Source organism: Cynocephalus volans, chromosome 13 (assembly GCF_027409185.1).
Source record: "Cynocephalus volans isolate mCynVol1 chromosome 13, mCynVol1.pri, whole genome shotgun sequence".
In the NCBI taxonomy this organism is placed as follows: Eukaryota; Metazoa; Chordata; class Mammalia; order Dermoptera; family Cynocephalidae; genus Cynocephalus; species Cynocephalus volans.
This window is the reverse complement of record NC_084472.1, coordinates 91,405,857-91,428,795: the sequence shown is the minus strand read 5'-3', so window position 1 is coordinate 91,428,795 and position 22,939 is coordinate 91,405,857. Positions and strand designations below refer to the sequence as shown.

The 22,939-nt window shown below is 37.1% G+C and overlaps 1 protein-coding gene across 1 annotated transcript in view; it reads left to right on the top strand.

Annotated features, from left to right (window-relative positions):
- Positions 1–22,939, top strand: part of FAT1 (FAT atypical cadherin 1) — a 114,087-nt gene that overhangs the window by 71,068 nt on the left and 20,080 nt on the right. Inside the window, exons 7-15 of the mRNA XM_063077103.1 lie at positions 5,489–5,764; positions 5,889–6,099; positions 11,125–15,192; positions 15,704–15,900; positions 18,607–18,760; positions 19,574–19,807; positions 20,611–21,000; positions 22,323–22,537; positions 22,729–22,866. Of these exons, the coding sequence (XP_062933173.1) occupies positions 5,489–5,764; positions 5,889–6,099; positions 11,125–15,192; positions 15,704–15,900; positions 18,607–18,760; positions 19,574–19,807; positions 20,611–21,000; positions 22,323–22,537; positions 22,729–22,866 (5,883 nt within the window). The remainder of the gene's footprint in view (positions 1–5,488; positions 5,765–5,888; positions 6,100–11,124; positions 15,193–15,703; positions 15,901–18,606; positions 18,761–19,573; positions 19,808–20,610; positions 21,001–22,322; positions 22,538–22,728; positions 22,867–22,939) is intronic.

The window sequence follows — 22,939 nt, the reverse complement described above, 5'->3', positions numbered from 1 at the left end:
CTTAGATTTTCTTCATTTTCCAAAATCCTTTTTCCTTTTTTTCTGTCTGCCTGAGTTATTTTGAAGAGACTGTCTTAGAAATCACAAATTCTTTATTCTGCTTGCTCTGCACTACTGCTTAAGCTCTCAGTTGTGTTTTTTATTTTGTTGAATGACTCCTTCAGTTCCACTAGTTTTGTTGCATTCTTATTTAAAGTATTAATCTCTTTGTAAGTTTCCTCCTTTATACCCTGGTTAGTTTTGCTAAGTTCATTGTATCATCTAACTGTGTCTTGTTTCTCATTGAGTTTTCTTAAGATTTTTACTCAGAACTCCTTTTCAGTCATTTCAAGAGTTTCCTGCTCTATGGGGTCTGGTTTTTGAGAGTTATTATATTCTTTTGGTGGACTCATATTTTCTTGTTTCTTCATATTTCTAGTGTATATGTGTTGATGTCTGGTCATCTGGTAGAGTAGTTGCTTCTATTATTCTCCTTCCTGGGACTCCACTGGTGACCCTCATTGTGTCATTTCAGTCTAGTGGCTGGTGGTCTGATGTGTAGCGGCAGTGGATGTTGCTGTGGTAGCAGGCTGCCCTTTTGGTTGCAGTGATTATGGTAGTGGCTTCAGCGGACTGCCTGCATGGCAGTGGTGGCTCTAGTGGCAGTGTGCTGCTCACACAACAATGGTGGCTGCCCGATGGCACTGGCAGTGGCAGTGACTGCTGCATTAGCAGTTGCAGCAGCCACCTGCTTGATTTTGGTGTCCGCAGTGGTGGCCCGTACAGCAACAGTGTCTGCAGTGCCAGTGGGGTTACCTTGCTGCAGCAACAGCATCGGTGGCTGCAACTGCCTCCCTGGCATCTGAAGTGTACTTGGTGGCAGCAGGCTTACCTCCTGGGAGCAGTAGTGGCACCAGCAGTTACATCTGCCTCTATCTCCCTTGTGTCTGCCATGTCTGCAGTGACACTGGGGTTACTTCATGGGGATAGCAGCAGTGCCAATGGCTGCACCTGCCTCCCTTGTGTATGCGATGTTCCCAGCAGCAGCAGGGTTACCTTGTGGGGCTGGCAGCATCATCAGCTGCTGCAGCTACCTCCTCATGTCTGCAGTGTCCTTGGCAGCAGCAGGGCTACCTCGTGGAGGGCAGCAGCAGCACTGGTGGCTACAACTTTCTCCCTTGTGTCTGCAGTATCCTTGGTGGCAGTGGGATTAACTCGCAGCAGCAGCAGTGGTGGTGGTGGTTGCAGCTGCCTCTTTGCCACGTGCAGAGTCTGCCACTGCAGCTATGGGCCACCTGCAGGACTGGTGCTGTGCAATGGGCAATGGTTCTGGGACAGCACAGTAGGTTCCGGTGACTGCAGCTGTGGCAGTGATGGCAATGGGCCTATTTCAATCTTTTTCTATGGGAGGAATGTACCCTGTGCACCTCTAGTCCACCATCTTCCTGGAAGTCCTTGATAAAATTGTTCTAGTAATTTCTTTAACACATTTATTTGTTCCTATCTAATGATTAAGAGATGGTCAGATTACTGGGATTTCTAACTTACATGTTAAAACCCTATAAATTAAATTTAAATTCTCTATTTTCTTATTAATTCTCTTTGACTCTCAGTGTGGGCTGTTTGAGCAGACGGAACATTGCTGGATGAATAATCATCATGAGGTTTCAGAAGGAGGCAGAGAGTCATTCATTCATTTATTTAACAAATAGTTTTTAAACACTTGTTACATGTCAGGTATCCATTTTGGAAACTGAATAGTAGAAAACAACAGGCAAAAAAACTGCCCTCTTGGAGGTTAAATTAGCATGGTAGACGCTTATAGTTTATGTATAATCTGTTATGTCCTACAAGAAAAAGGAAGAAGTTAAATGTTAGAGAATAAAATCCTTCTGAATTGCAATTTTCTAGCTTCAGATTATACTATTTTAAATCTTAAATGAGACAGATCATCTGCTAAATGATTTAGTTGTATTAAAGAATAAAATTACAGTTTATGGTATCTTTTTAATTAATAAGCAAGTGGATAATTTAAAGCCAATTGTGAAAATATTTTATTCCTTTAATGTGTTATTTTTAATGTATGTAAAATTGATATATATGTGCTATAATATAAGCTTTGGGGGTCATTTCAAGATTGTTATGTAAAAGTTCCAGTATAGCATTAAAATTTTAATTTTGTCAGTAGTTGTTCTCATTCTAGAGACAAGCATAATCAATTCATTTTCTTGCTCTTTAAAAATAAGCCCTTGAAGTTAAACTTTAGAGCATGAAAGTGAGGATAAAAACATCAAGAATTGTAATAAATCTTAAAAAAGTAATTCTGAGAGAAGTTTAAACAGTATAACTGTGGACCAGTTTATATAATGAACTAACCAGAAATCTAGCAAAAGGAACTTAATAAGTAGTGGGAGTGGCCAAGCATTCTCAATGCTAAGAATGATGCATCAGCCTGCAGCATTTATCATTTACTACATAAACCAATAATTAGCAATGCACGTCTTTCCCCAAAATTGTATTTTTTGTTAGTACAGTTAAAGGCTTAGTATGAAATATGATGTACATTGACTAGCATTTCTGTAAAACCCAGGAAATATATTCTAGTTTTGTTTTTTTTTCAGGGACACAATATCTGTAATTTTAGTGTTTCATTTCTGCTTCTGTAACTGGTCATTTTCAGAAGATTTTGGTAATATCCTAATGAATTGCTGTCAGGGAGAGGTCGTCAGAATGTAAGAGAATAGTTACAGAGCCCAGGTTGACCCGTTAAGGTGTGGGACAAAGGGAACAATCAGTAATTAAGGTTAGGTTTCCAGTCTGGGGCTGAGAACAGAGAGATAGGAATATTGGGAGCTGAGCAGCTGGTGTCACGTGAAGAACACAGACATCAGAACTGGATTGATAAGGCCCTGGAACACAGCAGGGTAGATTCAGGTTTGAAGGTAAAATCCAAAAGCCCAACAGAGCAGGGTTTGTACATGCAGGTCAGTAGCCACAGATGCCAGATCGGCAAAGGTGCAGGAGAGCATTGTAGGTCAAGCAGGGTACATCTGCAGCTGAGGTGGGCAGTGGGAGGGTTGTAAAAGCATTGCCAGTGCTCTGCTGACCCAGCTCTTCTCCTTGCTTTCCTGTCCTTCCATTTTCTGCTTAGGGTACTGACCAGTGTTAATTCACATCACTTTGCTTTATCTTGTATCTCCAGGTAACTTACCAAGTCCAGTTAACATTTTTGTCTTTCTTCGAAACAGCTTCACTTTCACATTTTCTTACATTTTCTCTCAAGCATCAACATTATGTACTCTGAGACAGTCAGCTTGGTTTGAATTTCAGTTCTGCCTCTTGCTCCTCTCCATGGGCAGCTATAATGCTCTCTGCTTCCATTTTCTTGTCTGGAAAATGGGGGTAGTAATAATCATGCTCGTAGCGTTCTTAGGAGGGTTAAGTGAGATGACAGGCAGTGTGCGTGCTCTTACATCTTTTAGAGCCTGTCACCAGTAAACACTCAGAAAGTGTTCGCACTTGCACATCAACACTGGTTTGGGCTCTTGTCCCCCTACCTGACACTCACTTCACCTTCCTATCTCTATTCTGTGTCCCTGCAATTCATCTTGTACTGCCTGCTGCCAGAATGGCCAGCCTGACTGAGAAGAGGAGGAAAAAGTGAATCTCCTCTGTTTAAAAGGTTCAGAGTGTACAGGGTACTTCAAAAAGTTCTTGGAAAAAATAGAATTAAAAAATAATACGTTTCTTTCCAAGAACTTTTTGAAGTACCCTCCTACAGGATGTGTAGTTCTCCAGCTTCATCTCAGATGTCAAGGCTCTGCATATTTGATTCCACCTACCTCCCGCTCCTTTACTGTATTAGCCCTTAGTTCCAGGTCCTTCTCTCCAGTCTCTAAAAGATAGATGTTCAATTCCACTTCTTGCCTTCATGTCTTTGACAGAGCTCTTCCCAATTAACATTTACCTACCAACCTAAAACCTACTCAAGCAAGGAATTACCTCCTTCTTAAGAGCTTTCTGAATGTCCACGCCACTCTCTGGACACTTAAAAACTTATTTGGTAATAGAAGAGACATACCCTAGGCTTTGTATGTACAAGACACGGCCTGTTGAGGCTGAAACCTTCATAAGGGCAGGGACTGTTGCACACTTACTGTGCACCCTCAGTGCTGTGTAGGCAAGTGCTGAACATGTAAGTGCCCAATAAATATGTTTCAGTCAAATTCCCTCATCAAAAAGGGTTGTTTTTACTTTCAGCTGTTTCTCCTTAATAGTGATTAGTTGATCTTGGAGCAGAATTAAACTTCTCTGCCCAATACTCATCATGGGAAAAATAATTTTTAAATTTTAGTGGAAATGAATATATAATGATTTAATTTATAGAAATTACCTTGATGGCCATCCCTTCTGGATCATAATTGACCCTTAACGGTGAGACATCTGTAGTTTTAAATGTTTTCATAACTTTCACATAAAACCTTTTCGTGGTTTGGTGAATGCATTTAGTATTCATATAAAATTCAATGTTGCAAATCTATCATGTTTCAGTCTTTTATGAGAACACTGGTAAAGCCTTGTACTAGTGTGGTTAACAACTTTACCTGTGATTTGTGGGACTTTGGCCTCCTGTGTCACTTGGACTAGCAAATCCCTTTGTTCTGTATGAGCCAATGAAGCTCAGGTTTCTTGTTCATAAATTGTAAACTATCTTTTGAAGTCGGTAGTGATTTCCACCACGCCTTATCCATATATGTCTTTTCATTCTGAAAATTAATCCTGTTATTGTCAAAGTAGATGTTTCTTGTTTCTTGTTTTGTTTTGTTTTTTTTTTTTTGAGTTTTTTAACATCTGCTTTTTTATGTAAATTTTTCATTTTATGTTGACATATTTAAGACGGTTTATCTTTTAAATCTATTTCAGTTGCTTTTAGGAAATAAACATATTTGCCACTTATACACAGGTTTTGTGATCACAAAAACATTCTAAAATATATTTCTAATTTTCCTTTTTATATGTTAAAAAACCTATTATTAAGAATTTGGGTTTTCAAAGATTAGAATGAGAAATTTAGATAGTATAACCATCTCTCACACTCCCCTCAATAGGTTGATAGTTACAGATTGAAATCTGATACAGGAAATTAGTCTTCTGTAAATCCTGATAAACTAAATTCTCTGTTATCTTTACATGAATAATCTACAGGTATCTCCTCTATGAAGACCTACGAAAAATTAAGTCTACATTTGAGAAAGAGATGTTACTTGTCTCCAAGTTAGTTTCAAAAATTTAGAAAGGTCTTTGTTGTCTTCCTCATATTTAGATAATATATCAATGAGAAAATTGTTTAGATATTTTTGATTCTAGATTTTTGTTGTTTTTACTTCTCATTATTTGTACTTTATTTTGCTAAAATATCGGTACATTTACATAGATTTTTTTTTCCTGATTAAGTATGAAAACATCATAGTTAGGAATATTATGTGAGTCATTTTTTCATTCATTACAGGTATTCATCAAAGTAATAGATACAAATGACCATCGTCCTCAGTTTTCTACATCAAAATATGAAGTTGTTATTCCTGAAGACACAGCTCCAGAAACAGAAATTTTGCAAATCAGTGCTATGGATAAGGATGAGAAAAACAAACTAATCTACACTCTGCAGAGTAGTATAGATCCATTGAGTCTCAAGAAATTTCGTCTTGATCCTGCAACTGGCTCTCTCTATACTTCTGAAAAACTTGATCATGAAGCCATTCACCAGCATGTTCTTACAGTAATGGTATGGCATTCTGCTTGTCCTTCTGCCACATTTGATTCCTGAAAGGTTTCATGTGTTCAAGAGTGATTTTTAGTTACTTATAAGGAAAACCCCAACAGGACTGATAATGTGTTGATTCTTTTAGGTACGGGATCAAGATGTCCCTGTTAAACGCAACTTTGCAAGGATTGTTGTTAACGTCAGCGACACAAATGACCATGCCCCGTGGTTCACCAGTTCCTCCTATGAAGGGCGGGTTTATGAATCAGCAGCTGTCGGCTCAGTTGTGTTGCAGGTTACAGCTCTGGACAAGGACAAAGGAAAAAATGCTGAAGTGCTGTACTCAATTGAATCAGGTATTTTTGGAGCAGTCAACAGAGTTTTAACTTTGCACTTGTTAAAGTATATTTCTTTTCTAAAATCAGTTCTAGGCATTGAAGACAGTGTATCATTTCTTTATCACTGCAAAAATTGCTTCATTTGATCTCTAGCTGCCGTTTTACATATTAAGAGAAAGTGACATTTTTAAAATTTTTTTTTTAATTTATTTTTTTAGCTTTTAATCCATCAGAGAGCAAAGATAGAGTCCTAACTAAGTTTGGGTAAGATTCTTGGGGATTCACAATATTAGCATAATTCAAGGCTCTGAGAAATCCTACAGTAAAGAAAACTTTATTTGACCAATTCAGTATTTCCAAAATTATTTTAACCACACAATCATTTCCTTCCATAAATAATATCAGTTAACTATGAAACATACTTAGGGAAATGCTGGCCTAGTAATTTTTAGTCAGAGAGTATTTTCTCTTGGACAGAACAGGAAATTCCATGACAAAACTAGGTCTTCCGATTCTAATTGGGTCAAGTCTCAGAAGGAGGGGGTTGTGCTCCTTTCACCCCTTCCAGGTTTTTTATGTTTTGTTTTTTGTTTTTGCCACTTTCACCCCCATGTACCTCTAACAGTTGAGTTTCATTCATGGCATGAGTTGTTGCAGTAGGCCCCAGAGTTGGGACTGGGACTAGAAAAAATGTTGAAGAGGCTAAGGGGCCTGCCAGAGTTGGGCGTGAAGCTACAAGGGCAAGGAAGCTGTAGGCCTGGAAATTTCTTCTAGATATGATAGTACAAGGGATCCAGAGTGCTGCTGGTGATAACAAGCAGGAGTTCACCAAGAAGCAGTCATGGCAAAGCAGAATCTTTTTGTTCTCCGTTCTGTTTTGTGCTGCCATTCACTCATTCATTTTTTCCTTCCATGGACGGATTAAATTAAGCCTGATTTATGTGCCAGGTGCCATGTTAGGAGAGTTTATACATGTACTTGATAAGTAGGTATTACCATTGGTCCACAGATATACATCTTGTAAAACAATTCTGCCCTGATTGAAGCAGGGATCTGCTTTGGAACATATGATTTATACAATCAGAAATCACTTTGCTTTGGGACTTTCCGTACTGATGTCAGACAGTATACGTAAGTGATTAAATGTTGAGACAGCAGTTTACATTTTTCCATCTTCCTCAGTGCAAGTGTTAGTATATGTAATATAGTCTCTTATTCTTGTCTTTGTAATGATTTTAGAGAATTGAGAGATTCCATTTAACTTGGCTTTTTTTTTTTTTTAATTCATAGCTCTACACACCTAGAAATATCTCTTCTAGGCATTACAATTGGTAGAGGTGTAGATGAACTATAGATCATATCAAAATTTAATAAGAAAAAACACCTGAGTAAATGGAGAGTAACTAAAAAAATACTGATGTGTTTTGTATGTTTAAACTATTTTTATTTCTTAATATATTTGAAATTTCATTTGTTTTCCTTAAAACAACCAAATTGAGTTCATTACTCACAAATAAGATCTCATATGCTGCCTGTGATTGCAGTGTTAAAGTGTATTGTAGTGTGGTTAGTGCTTTGAATAAAGATGAAGTTTTTTTCCACTGGTTCAGAAATTTAGCAGTTAGAAAAACAGTGCATTCCGTTTGTGCATGCCTGAGCACTTCAATAAAGTAATTTTGTCATAGACAGACTGACTGAGTTTATGTAGGAGAAAATGTTAAACTTTCCCTTAGCTTTCACATAATTTTCAACAACTGGGTGGTTAAAATATGATTGTTGGTGTCTGAGTAAAGGCATGTACATTCTTTAAATGCTTATGATGACTGATAGGATTAGTAATTTGGTATTCTAAGAATGGAACTCTGTCTCCCTCAAAGAATAGATAATACCAATGACCTATTCTGATGTAGAATTGGGACTTGTAAGAAGATATTTTTTCAGTTTTGGTAGTATAAAAATTGTGCTAAATAATTTCTTTATAGGAAACCACTGCCATTAAAATGCAGTAGAATTTGTATATATGTACATCTGAATAGCCTGGGCTATAAAATGTTTCTACTGCCTTCCCTTTAATAGTTTATTCATAATCACCTGCTTCTAATTTGTGTCTAATTATACTTAATAAAGTTCAAAAGACTAGTTACAAATTCAGTCCATGACACTGCATGTTTAATTAGCAGCAATTTATTGAGCAAAAGGTTTGGTCTGATTAGGAGTCTTTAGGGAAAACAGGATTAATTAAAAGATATTTTCAATAACAATTGAATTAGGTGCTAGAGAAACATCAGTGCCATACTCTGGGCTATATGGTGTTTTCTTCTTTTTGTTTTTTTTTAAAAAGTAGATTTTGAGACTACTATTTCAAAAATCGTTATAATACCTGGAAATAGAAGGCAGTTAGAATTGTCCTATTCAAATACAGAGAACAATTTAAGATTATTTAGAAATCACTAATATTTCAGCCAAAGTGAATGAATAAGCCCCTAACGTGGTACAAACTTCTACCACTGCCTTGTTAATTCATTTGCAAATGCTCTATTTGTATTTCAGTGTTTGGTGAATGTACTTAATAGATCAGGCAGGAACACATGCCAGTCAGCAGCCCTCAGTGTTCACATAAACAGCCCTCACTTAAAATATAATGTTGCTTTCCCATCTGCAAATCTGATGATTTCTGCCTTAATATATGTAGGTATGTGGGATCCATATATTAAATCACTAGCTGGGTTTCTCTTTAACCTTATTATCAGTGACAAGCTCAAAGCTGTCTTTATTAAAGTCAGGATACTCCAGATAATAATGTTTCTGAATTTTACATGGCTGATAAAGAGCAAGGTTGTAATACATGCTATAAAGAAAAACCAGGGTAAAGGGTCAGAAATAGCCATCCTGAATAGTGAGGTCAAGGATGGCCTCACCATCACTCTTTCAAAGCAGGGGCGTTTGGGTAAAACCTGAATGGACGGATGAATGAGTGGAGAATCAATGAGAATAGCTGGGGAAGGCTTTTCTGGAGAGGGCCCTGAGATGATGTGCTCTTCTGATCAAGGAGCAAGGAGGAGACCAGTGTGGCTGGAGGTCAGGAAACAAGTTGTGCAGAAAGTAGTGTGTCCTAACACTGCCAGCCTGCTTCAGTGCAGATAAAATGTATTCATTCCTCCATCTGAGGTCTTGCATATTTGAAGCTTTATTGGCAAAATGAATATCATGATGCAATATAAGAGAGAAATGTGTATAGGTGAATGAATATAAAATATGGTAAGTAGGCCAGCTGCTTTATTAGTACGCACATAGGAAAGTCTGACAGATGGGGATGAAGACGGTTGCCAGAGGTTGCCGCACTCTCCTATGTCAGGCCACGCAGTCAGTCATAGTTTTGGAAGGTGGTGGTGATGCACAGGTAGGGTGAGAAAGGATCTTGGCATTCTGTTGATTGCCTAAAACACAGTGAGAGAGAATCTGGGATCGTTGACTCTTATAAACATAGACAGGCCGGAAATTAGTGTCTGAGCAGCCTGGCAGAGGCAACAGGACCCCATTCATGGGCCAGGGTTCAACTCAGCGCTTCAGGGCCTAGAGAAAGCCTGGGCCTCCTCCCTGCTGCAGACTGAGGCACTGCCTCAGGGCCTGGATGCAGAGCCAGGCGAACTTAATGAAAAGCAAACTGGTCTGGCCTCAGAAAAGATTGTCATGAATTTTTGGAAAATGTATTAAAGGAAAGAAATGAAGACCATGGAGGAAGCGTTTACTGTTAATGATGTGGAGAAAGACATGCTTGCATAATCCCCTGGTTTGTAGATCGCACTAAGTAGTTCTGGTCTATGAAATGCTGCACTGATTGAAAACCTAGAGGAAGAAGAATTTGAGAAAGTGGTTAAGTAGCAAGTCAGCTTTGTTTTGGGTAAGGTGTAATAGTTCATTTGGGGAAAATAAATTTAGTTCTATGACTAGGAAAATAAACTGTGGATTCCTGTTTATGACATAGAAAAGGAGTGGAGGGTTCATGTGTGGATCTGACCTGGGGACCCTCACACTGCCTTGTTCTATCCGCAAAGGCTATAGAGAGCTGCTGGATTCCTGAAAAAGATTTCAATAAGTGATATAAAACTATGGGATATTGTGGAGTTGTGGTTGTAGCTCTGTGGGTGTGTGTGTACAGAGAGAGATCCATTCTAAAAAGGTCCAAAGAAAAGCAAGAGAAACAATCTATCCTAGAGCAATCGATCAGCTTCAGCAATATTGACATTTTAGGCCAGATAATTTTTGGTTGTAGGGGGCTGTCCTGTGCATTGTAGGATGTTTAGCAGCATCCCTGTTCTCTACCCAGTAGATGTTAGTAGCACCCTTAAGCCCCAAGTTGTGACAACCAGAAATATCTCCAGACATCACCAAATATCTCCATTGCGTCAAAATCGCCCCTAGTTGAGAACTATTGACCTAGAAGATAAATTGACCTGAAAAAAAATAAAAAGGGAATATTGTTAAAATCTTCAAAACCTATAAAGTGGAGTGGGTTGCACAAACTTATTCATCAGGTCCCTGAATATTAAAATTAAGGGACAGCTCTCTTGAAGCTTGATATGCATTTTCTTAGTGAATTCATGTCTTCCCTTTCATAACACATAAGAATCTCGAGAATTTGCAAGTGGTAAATGCTGAAAATAAACATATTCCAGAAGAGTTTTGAGGGACTCTTGGAAAATTATTAACTCAATTTTTCAATGAAAGGATAACCATGTCTTCAACAACACATTCCCAGTTCAGCCAGTACAGAGTGAGTTTTGGGTTTAGGTGCAGAGTGGTGTTTCTTCTGTTTCTTGCTTTTCATAATTTATGGATGATTTCTGAAAAGTATGCCTTGCTTTAGGTGTATAAAAATGAAACAAGTTGAAGGTTCCATTTAAATACTGATATACCCCAAATTTCTGCTTAACTTCAGGGCATAATTTTTAAAGATATCTTTATTTGTTTCTGCTTTTCCAACTACTGTTTCTTTTGTTCTTTGTATTTTTCTCTAACATGTATTTTTTTCTCCCCTTCCAGGAAATATTGGATATTCTTTTACAATTGATCCTGTCTTGGGCTCTATAAAAACTGCCAAAGAATTAGATCGAAGTAACCAAGTGGAATATGATTTAATGGTAAAAGCTACAGATAAAGGCAATCCACCAATGAGTGAAATAACTTCTGTGCATATCTTTGTCACAATCGCTGACAATGCCTCTCCTAAGTTTACATCAAAAGAATATTCTGTTGAAATTAGTGAAACTATCAGCATTGGGAGTTTTGTTGGAATGGTTACAGCCCACAGTCAGTCATCAGTGATATATGAAATAAGAGATGGAAATATAGGTGATGCTTTTGATATTAATCCACATTCTGGAAGTATCATCACTCAGAAAGCCCTGGATTTTGAAACTTTGTCCATTTATAAATTGATAATACAAGGAACTAACATGGCTGGTTTGTCCACTAATACAACTGTTCTAGTGCATCTACAGGATGAGAATGACAACTTACCAGTTTTTGTGCAGGCAGAATACACAGGACTTATTAGCGAATCGGCTTCAATTAACAGTGTGGTCCTGACCGACAGGAATGTCCCACTAGTGATTCGAGCAACTGATGCTGATAAAGAATCAAATGCTTTGCTTGTTTATCACATAGTTGAACCATCTATACACAAATATTTTGCTATTGATTCTAGCACTGGTGCTATTCATACAGTACTGAGTTTGGACTACGAAGAAACAAGTATTTTTCACTTTACTGTACAAGTGCATGACATGGGAACACCACGTTTATTTGCTGAATATGCAGCTAATGTTACTATACATGTAATTGACATTAATGACTGCCCTCCTGTGTTCTCCAAATCATTATACGAAGCATCTCTTTTATTACCAACGTACAAAGGAGTAAAAGTCATCACAGTAAATGCTACAGATGCTGATTCAAGCACATTCTCACAGTTAATGTATTCCATCACCGAAGGCAACATTGGGGAAAAGTTTTTTATGAACTACAAGACTGGTACTATAACTATACAAAACACAACTCAGTTAAGAAGCCGCTATGAGTTAGCCATCAGAGCTTCTGATGGCAGATTTGCCAGCTTTACCTCTGTGAAAATTAACGTGAAAGAAAGCAAAGAAAGTCAACTAAAGTTCACCCAAGATTTCTACTCTGCAGTAGTGAAAGAGAATTCCACTGAACCCAAGACATTAGCTGTCATTACTGCTATTGGGAATCCAATCAATGAGCCTTTGTTTTATCATATCCTCAACCCAGATCGCAGATTTAAAATAAGCCGCACTTCAGGGGTGCTATCGACCACCGGTATACCATTTGATCGTGAACAGCAGGAGGCATTTGATGTGGTCGTGGAAGTGACAGAAGAACATAAGCCTGCAGCAGTGGCCCATGTTGTTGTGAAGGTCCTCATAGAAGACCAAAATGATAATGCACCAGTGTTTGTCAACCTTCCCTACTATGCTGTTGTGAAAGTGGATACTGAGCTAGGCCATGTCATTCGCTATGTTACCGCTGTAGACAGAGATAGTGGCAGAAATGGGGATGTGCATTACTACCTTAAGGAACATCATGAACACTTTCAAATTGGATCCTTAGGTGAAATTTCACTGAAAAAACAATTTGAACTTGATACCTTAAATAAAGAATATCTTGTCACAGTGGTTGCAAAAGATGGCGGAGACCCAGCTTTTTCAGCTGAAGTTATAGTTCCAATCACTGTTATGAATAAAGCCATGCCTGTGTTTGAAAAACCTTTCTACAGTGCAGAGATTCCAGAGAATATCCAGATGCACAGCCCAGTTGTCCATGTACAGGCCAACAGTCCAGAAGGGTTGAAAGTGTTCTACAGTATCACAGACGGAGATCCTTTTAGCCAGTTTACTATTAACTTTAACACTGGAGTTATAAACGTCATTGCTCCTCTGGATTTTGAGTCCCACCCAGCATATAAACTGAGCATACGAGCAACCGACTCCCTGACTAGTACTCATGCTGAAGTGTTTGTTGACATAATAGTGGAAGACATCAATGATAACCCTCCCGTGTTTGTTCAACAGTCTTATGCTGCAGCCCTGTCTGAGGCATCTGTAATTGGGACATCTGTCATTCAAGTTAGAGCAACAGATTCCGATTCAGAACCAAATAGAGGAATTTCTTACCAGATGTTTGGGAATCATAGCAAGAGTCATGATCATTTTCACATAGATAGCAGCACCGGTCTCATTTCACTAGTCAGAACTTTGGATTATGAACAGTTCCAGCAGCACAAGATTTTTGTAAGGGCTGTTGATGGTGGCATGCCACCACTAAGCAGTGATGTGATTGTCACCGTGGATGTCACTGACCTCAATGATAATCCTCCACTCTTTGACCAACAAATTTATGAAGCCAAAATTAGTGAGCATGCCACTCATGGACATTTTGTGACATGTGTAAAAGCCTATGATGCAGACAGTTCAGACATAGATAAGTTGGAATATTCCATTGTGTCTGGCAATGATCATAAAAATTTTGTCATTGATAGTAAAACAGGGATTATCACTCTCTCCAGACTGCGCCGGCACACCTTGAAGCCATTTTACAGTCTTAACATTTCTGTTTCTGATGGAGTTTTTAGAAGTTCAGCTCAGGTTCATGTAACTGTAATTGGAGGCAATTTGCACAGTCCTGTTTTTCTTCAAAACGAGTATGAAGTGGAACTAGCTGAAAATGCTCCCTTACATACCCTCGTGATTGAGGTTAAAGCAACTGATGGGGATTCTGGTATTTATGGTCACATTACTTACCATATTGTAAATGACTTTGCCAAAGATAGATTTTACACAAATGAGAGAGGACAAATATTTACTTTGGAAAAACTTGATCGAGAAACCCCAGCAGAGAAAGTAATCTCAGTTCGTTTAATGGCTAAGGATGCTGGAGGAAAAGTTGCTTTCTGCACCATTAATGTCATCCTTACAGACGACAATGATAACGCACCACAGTTCCGAGCAACCAAGTATGAAGTGAACATCGGATCAAATGCTGCCAAAGGGACATCAGTCCTCAAAGTTCTTGCAAGTGATGCTGATGAAGGATCCAATGCAGACGTCACCTATGCAATTGAAGCAGATTCTGAAAGCGTTAAGGAGAATTTGGAAATTAACAAACTGTCTGGTGTAATTACTACAAAAGAAAGCTTAATTGGCTTAGAAAATGAATTCTTTACTTTCTTTGTGAGAGCTGTGGATAATGGGTCTCCACCAAAAGAGTCCGTTGTTCCTGTTTATGTTAAAATACTTCCACCAGAAATGCAGCTTCCAAAATTTTCAGAACCATTTTATACCTATACAGTTTCAGAAGACATGCCTATTGGAACAGAAATAGATCTCATCCGAGCAGAACATAGCGGGATTGTTCTCTACAGCCTAATCAAAGGGAATACTCCCGAAAGTAATAGGGATGAGTTCTTTGTGATTGACAGACAGAGTGGGAGACTGAAACTAGAGAAGAGTCTTGATCATGAGACAACTAAGTGGTATCAGTTTTCCATACTTGCCAGGTGCACTTTAGGTGACTATGAGGTGGTGGCTTCTGTAGATGTCAGTATCCAAGTGAAAGATGCAAATGATAACAGCCCGGTCTTGGAGTCTAATCCATATGAGGCATTTATTGTTGAAAACCTACCAGGGGGAAGTAGAGTCATCCAGATCAGGGCATCGGATCTAGACTCAGGACCCAATGGCCAAGTTATGTATAGTCTAGATCAGTCACAAAGTATAGAAGTCATAGAATCTTTTGCCATTAACGTGGAAACAGGCTGGATTACAACCCTGAAGGAACTTGACCATGAAGAGAGAGACAATTACCAGATTAAAGTGGTTGCATCAGATCATGGTGAAAAGGTTCAGCTCTCCTCCACAGCCATCGTAGATGTTACTGTCACTGATGTCAACGATAGTCCACCACGATTCACGGCAGAGATTTATAAAGGGACTGTGAGTGAAGATGATCCGCCAGGTGGCGTGATTGCCATCTTAAGTACCACGGATGCTGATTCTGAAGAGATTAACAGACAAGTTACATATTTCATAACAGGTAAAAATATGTAAACCAAATGATTTAATTTAAAATTAAATTGTATTAGACGAATAAATTCTGAGATAAGTATTTTATGGAGATTGGGAGTTGAAGGGATGATTTTAGTTAAGAATATTTATAATAAATAGAAATAACATTGGTTAAACTACATTGCAGATTCTCTACCTGAGCAAAGCTAATAGTTGTTTCATTAGACTTTTTTATTTTTATCTCATTCTGTTGAACTTTATGTACAGTGCATAATAAGTATATTATAATAAAAAATAGCTAGCTTTGTTTTTAGTGGTCATTACATTTTATTTGGCTTAATTCTGTGTTAAAATATCCATTTAAATGCTGCTTTGATATTTTTTTTTGTAAATAGGAATGTTAATAATATCAAATTTTTTTCTAAATGCTTAATTCTTTTAAACCATAACATTATATATCTTTTGTATAGTTTATCTTTACTGTTACTTATTTTTCTCCTTATGCCAACAAATTTGTCATTTTTTCCATTGATTTATAGGAGGAGATGCTTTGGGACAGTTTGCTGTTGAAAATATACAGAATGAATGGAAGGTCTATGTGAAGAAACCTCTAGATAGGGAAAAAAGGGACAGTTATCTTCTGATGATCACAGCAACTGATGGGACCTTCTCATCCAAAGCTATAGTTGAAGTGAAAGTTCTTGATGCAAATGACAACAGTCCAGTATGTGAAAAGGTAGGCTGCTCTTCCCTTAGGTTTGTGTACTATGAATTTAAATTTCTTTTTTAATCCTTTCAATAGGACTGTCATTCAGTTCTGTGGTGTGATTCAAGTGTGTTTTGTATTATAGTCATTTACTGTTGAAGCGGAGGTGAGTGTTAACTGGGGCAAGACTTGGAAAAGCTTTCGAACTATTTTGGGGAATGCTAAATAGGTCAAACACCTTGTTCTAAAAACTACGTTATGGACAGAATTACAGTTGTATCTAACCTTAAAATGCTCTGGAAACTTTTCATCTAGAGATTCTCTTAATTTGGGGATAAGGTTATTTTGGGAGAAATATCTGGCCATCAGTTGTACAAAAAACTGTTTTGCTTTAACAAACTGTTTTGGGGCACTTGCTCTTCTACACACTAGAGAACCTGAGAGGTTAGTGATTTGGCTTCTGCACCTGTGCAGCTCCCCATTTAATGAGAGTATAAAACATAAATCCAAAAAGATCTGTCACCCTCCAAGGTTAAGATGAGGGCAATGGGACTCGAGCAGAAGTAGCTGCTCGAGCTGGAGGATGAGGAAAAGCTGTTCAGAGACAGGGCTTGGGCCCAGCCTTTGGGAGGAGTAATTAGATAACCAGGAGTGGAAGCAGAAAGACAGTGGAGCGGGAGGTGTGGATGAAAGCAGTCGTGGGCAAAGTAACAGTGTGCCAGAGTGGGGAATTGGTGTTAGGAGTTATGGGGAAAAAGTTTGGGTGGAGAAAGGGTAAACTCGATTACGGAGGACTGTGGAGATCATTCCGGGTAATTAGAACTCTATCCTAGAGAAAATAGGGACTCTTTGAATCCTTGTATATTTGAAAGGTAATGAAATGAGCCAAGAGTTCCTTAAAGAAGGTCAGTTAGGTAGTATTGTGTCCTCTATTTAGATAAGGAGTGAAAACAAGGGATGATCCAATAGGCAGGGGAGGCAGAGGAATGAAATGACAAAAGACACTGCATGGGGACAACTGGTAGCCTTTGGTCCCTGTCTGGGTGTGACAACATGACGTGTGTTGGGTCAGGATTGACTTTAGTGTTTACTACACGAATGTTTGGAAGAAAGACCAAGGCAATGACAAAGATATGCCTGGAGCAGGAATTGGTTTTAGAGGAAGTACATTGAGTTCCATTTCAGATTTGTTAAATTTAAGGCAATGGCACATTCAGTTGAATGTCGTTTTTAGATATTTAGAGATGGTGAGGTTGAAGATGGATATTAGGAGAGAATATGTAAATTTGACAGTTTCTACCGATAGCTGATCGTTGAATTCACTTGAGAGGACACTAATAAAAGGGGGAAAAAGAGACGAGTATTTTTAAAGAGAGGAGGAGGCAGAAATGGAAGGAAGAGAATGATACTGGTGCAAGTGCCATCAAGGGTGAAGGAGGAGAGAACTTTTAGAAGGTGGGGTGGTGAGCAGAAGTGTCCCAGAGCTAAAAAAAAAAAAAAAAAAAAAAGATGGGATGTGAAACACAGCGCTTAGATTCTGTGACAGACTTGGAGATGGCAGTCTGGGTATCCTAATGTGGTTGGATGCCTGGCTGCAGATTAAAGAGTGTGTGTTAATGAATGGACAAAGACTGAGAGAAAGGAAGGAAGAAGAATGTGATAGATTAAGAGAAATCTGGATAGAGGGGAAAGTGATTTTGAAGAGAGCCAAAGGAATTGGAGGACTCTGCAGGTGCAGGAAGTATGAGACGTGTTAGAGCAGTAGAAAGTGGCAGAGCTGTTCTCAGGGAAATGGATTCTTAAAAATCAGTCACAAGGGAAAGTGGAACTTCTGAGGGATGAAGAGTTAATTCCAATCCATATTTGTACTTTTTGGTGACTGTATGTGAGATATATATATACATATATGTGTGTGTGTGTATATGTATATGAGGATATATCCTCTTACAGAAACTAAATGTGCATCTTTTGTTGTTTTTTAGCACTTTCATATTATTTGGACGTAATGCATATCATCTTTGGGAATAACAAAACTAGGACACTAGATCATTTGACTTCATCAGTATTGCAAAATATCCTGTTTCATGAGTCATACAATGTAGTTCACCCATAATTGATCTCATATTAAGAAAATAAATTCAACAAAAATCTTAATCTGTTTCTCGTACATTTGCTTATAGCATGGATTCCTAAATAATTGAAACTAGAAGCAACTCTTTATTATGCTTGAGAGTTGCGGCACATGTGAAGAGAGAGGGGATCAAGCAAGAGTAATAGAAAGGCCTGAGCCTTATCTGTCCCCCTCTGTGACCCTGGAGAATCTTTGTTTTCACCCATCACACGAAGATCGCTTCTCTCCCAACCGCAATTATTTGATAATGTGCTAGAAACACTAGCAAACAATAAATTGCTATATTTGGAAATAAGTAGATATGATGTAACAGGTATTTACTGTCTCCAGTTTTTAGGTAAATATGGAGCCATCTTACATTTTCTCATAATCTGTTCAGACCTTGTCAAGGATATAGAGTTGCTAACTGTTACATGGCTTCTCCTTATTTTACATGTGTTTTATAAGAGAAATAGTTTTAAAAGCTGTTTGGTTTTTAACTTTAGTCATTTCCCATGTTTTCTGTGGCCAAAGTTAAATGGTTTTCTTTTCTTTTATTCCCTTGGCAGTCATGCTGATGACTTTAAATGTTTTTATACTAACAATATCGTTTAAAATCTTTGTAGACCTTATATTCAGACTCCATTCCTGAAGACACCCTTCCTGGGAAATTGATCATGCAGGTCTCTGCTACCGATGCAGATATTCGTTCCAACGCTGAAATTACTTACTCGTTATTTGGCTCAAGTGCAGAAAAATTCAGACTAAATCCAGACACAGGTAATGATGGAGTTTGGGACAAAAATAATTGTGTATTCCAACAAAATCATATATGGATGATTTTAGATCACACAGAATTTGAAGTTACATTTCGTGCTTTTCATATTTACTCTGATGCTATGAAATTGAGATCTTTTAGAAATTTAAATAACAATTTAGTATGTGAAATTTGGGGTGAGACAAAATAACAGCAACATTTTCACCTACTTGAACCAAGGATTTGAAATTTAGAAGTTGTTTACACAAATTCTTTTTAAAAAATAACTCAGAAGTTAACATTTATCTCAAGCTTTGTGTTATCCATTTTATGTATATAGCATGTTTCCTTGAATTTGTGACCATAAATTTAGAATTTTCCTAATTAAAATGATTCATGATATTTTATTCATCTGTAAATAGTTTTCTTCTTATAATTTGTATTTTGTTAAAATTGGGATCAAGAAAGCTTTCTTATTTTCCCCCTGAAGAACTAATTGTGAATATATGAGTCTAATTTTAGAGTCAAAATTTTTTTTTAATTTGGAAAGTTAGGTTGCTATTTTACTTTTGCAACAATATATACTATGTAAGAGTTTCTAGCCTCAGATCTTTATTGCTTAAAGAGCTAGCAGCTGGCAAGTTTGGAAACCTGTGCTCACATAGTTGTTGAGTCTGTCATTGATAAAATTGTTCTCCAAAGGAAGGCTATTACTCAGTTTTATAATTCTAAGAAAAAAGGGGAAGAAATAAGATGCATGATTACAGCTCCATCTTCAAGTGAGTTCATTTAATTTTAAATTTCAAGTGAATTCATTTATTTTTGTTTGTTTTTAGGTGAACTGAAAACATTAGCCCCCCTTGATCGCGAGGAGCAAGCAGTTTATAATCTTCTGGTCAAGGCCACAGATGGAGGTGGAAGATTCTGTCAAGCTAATATTGTGCTCACATTAGAAGATGTGAATGATAATGCCCCTGAATTCTCTGCTGATCCTTACACCATTACTGTGTTTGAGAACACAGAGCCTGGGACACTGCTGACCAGAGTGCAGGCCACAGATGCAGATGCAGGTATCCTCTAGAAGATGCTTTTGCACTGAGATCTTAAGAGCCTCTGTTATAAAACACATGCCAAATTCAGCCTGTTTAGCTCCCCTTACTTCACACATGTTGAATACCTTGTTGTTGCAGAATGAAATCTTTAGAATAATTCATTCATTTGTAATGAATATTTGAAGTCTCAAAGTTGTGCCGTGGGAACTTATTGCTGTAAGGTATCTGTGGTGTCACTAAAATTCTGGTTAGTGACTATATTAACTGATCTTTGTATTCTATAGAATTAATTAGTGAAGTGTTATTTTGTGAGTAAATGATTAGTGACATAAAGAAGTTCTAGTATAGGAATGTAACAAAAGTAACTGCTATATTCTAGTTTTACACTTCTTTCAAAATTTTTATGGGGAAAAAATAAGATGTAGGATATGTATTCATAGCTTTTTCATAGAGAATAAAATAACTTCCTCAGTCATGCTAATACTGAAAAATTAGAAGAATAGCAAAAATCTTACTTTTTAAATAATTCTTTGTCCCTGAAGTTAAATACTAGATTTTATATGAAAAGTTCTGCTAGTACTACAGCATAGGCTCCTATATATAATAGTCTAAAAAGCCAGATACCTTTGAGATTATATTTATATTTGTTTGAATTCTATAAATTGTTAATCTAAAAAGTTTATTTTTTCAAGATCACAGTCATAAGAATTTTTAAATAATGAATGTTAGCATTTTCCCTTTTTTAAAATATGCTACATCTAAAAAAATAAGTTTAAATTTCTTGATATAAAACCTTCTGACATGATTTCATATCTTGACAGGATTGAATCGAAAGATTTCCTACTCACTGATTAACTCTGCTGATGGGCAATTCTCCATTAATGAGTTATCTGGAATTATTCAATTAGAAAAGCCTTTGGACAGAGAACTACAGGCAGTGTATACCCTTACTTTGAAAGCTGTAGATCATGGTTTGCCGAGGAGGCTGACAGCTACTGGTACTGTTGTTATATCAGTTTTGGATATAAATGACAACCCTCCTGTATTTGAATACCGTGAATATGGTGCCACAGTGGCTGAGGACATTCTTATTGGAACAGAAGTTCTTCAAGTGTATGCGGCAAGTCGGGATATTGAAGCAAATGCAGAAATCACCTACTCCATAATAAGTGGGAACGAACATGGAAAATTCAGCATAGATTCTAAAACAGGTAACCTATCATGTACATGAGAAGAAGCCCTTTATTTCACCAAAAAGGCCAGATTTGCCTGGCAGTTTACCTCATACAAAGTGACAGATCACATATTGTCAGTAGATGGTCTAAAAAGATAAAACTCAAGTTTTCTTTTTGTTGTTGTTTAAAGTGGGATTGAAAGTAGTTTAGAAGACTTCTGACTATAGTTCTACTTAATAAAATACATTTCTGGTTTATCCATTATAAACTACAAGCAAAATAACTTGAAACAGTAAATAAAAGCATCACATTGTAGTAGTTTAGTCATGACATAAGGTGTAGGTAGCAAGTTAGTGAAGATAAGGGATGATAGCAGAGGACCTTGCAAATACTGCTCCTTTTATCTCCCATGTCAAACTCATGTGAAGTAGCTTTTCAAGTAAAGCAGTCCTTTCAGCCTCTTCGATCTTAGTTTCTATAGTGAGCATCTGATAATTTATGAAATGACTTCTTTATTATGCTAGTTATTTGTAACAAGTACTTTGAATCATACTTACTGAAAGACTGCCAGCAAGGTCAAAACTCATAGGAGCTATTGACTCTTACTGCATAAATACTTTTGTAGTCTTGTTAACTTGTGATATAAAATAGCTATAAGTCTTAGAACATTGTAAAACGTTGCTGTATTCAAACTGTATTTAATTGTATGTGACTATTTTAGATAAAGAATGTGATTATGCTTTTTTAAAATGTATTTTTAATACATATCATAATATTGTTATCTTTAAGCCTCTTTTATCCCATTCTCTTTTTTAAGGAGGATGAACTATAATGAAATGAAAAGGAAAGATGTTAAAGGAATTAATTGTTAAATCAAAAAGGGTTTTTTTTAAATGACCAGCTATAAGTAAAGTGTTATTCTAGAAATTAAATAAAAGGATATACATCTCTCTTTTAAAAAGTATGAGAAGGAAAAGGAAAGTTAAAAGCCATAAAATAGAATTTTTATGATTTTATATTGTTGAATAAACTAGTGTGAAGTCTATAGTGAAGTATGGCCTAGAAGAGATATGATGATATAATCATAGCGGGTATGTAAATAGTGTTGACTAGAAAAGCAATTTAAAGATCATGAAGAATATCAGGAAAATAATTTAGAAAAATAAATAAGGATCCCAGGGATGGGCAAATTCATAATTTTTAATTGTTGAATTAAGGAATTAGAAAGCATACATAAATGGTAACTAAACTTTTGAAATGAAAACTAAATTTGTTGAAAAGTGTTCTTTATTTCAGTCCTAATAGGAAAAAGTGGTGGCATTATAGAGTTCTGGAAGTATTTTGATTTTTCTATACAGGGGCCATATTCATCATTGAGAATCTGGATTATGAAAGCTCTCATGAGTATTACCTGACTGTAGAAGCCACTGATGGAGGCACACCTTCATTAAGTGATGTGGCTACTGTGAACGTTAATGTAACAGATATCAATGACAACACCCCAGTGTTCAGCCAAGATACCTACACAACAGTCATCAGTGAAGATGCTGTTCTTGAGCAGTCTGTCATTACGGTGTGTATTTTTCCCCCTACTATTTCCTTATGAAAATAAGATATGAAAATCTCTTTTGTTAGGCCAGCCAATTACTGACTTTATTATAAGTAATTGTCTTAAAACAGTTGGCTATTAGTATCAGAAATTTGTTTAGTAGACTTCTCTCCCTTCCTTAGCTGTCTCCTAAACAGGAGTGTGGTATTTTCTAGGTTATGGCTGATGATGCTGATGGCCCTTCCAACAGCCACATCCACTATTCAATTACAGATGGCAATCAAGGAAGTCCATTTGCAATTGACCCTGTCAAGGGAGAAGTGAAAGTGACCAAACTTCTAGACCGGGAAACAGTAAGTGGAAAAGTTTGGTTTAAATCATTTGCAAATTACCAAAGCAATAAATTCAAGTGCCTTGTGTTCTTAC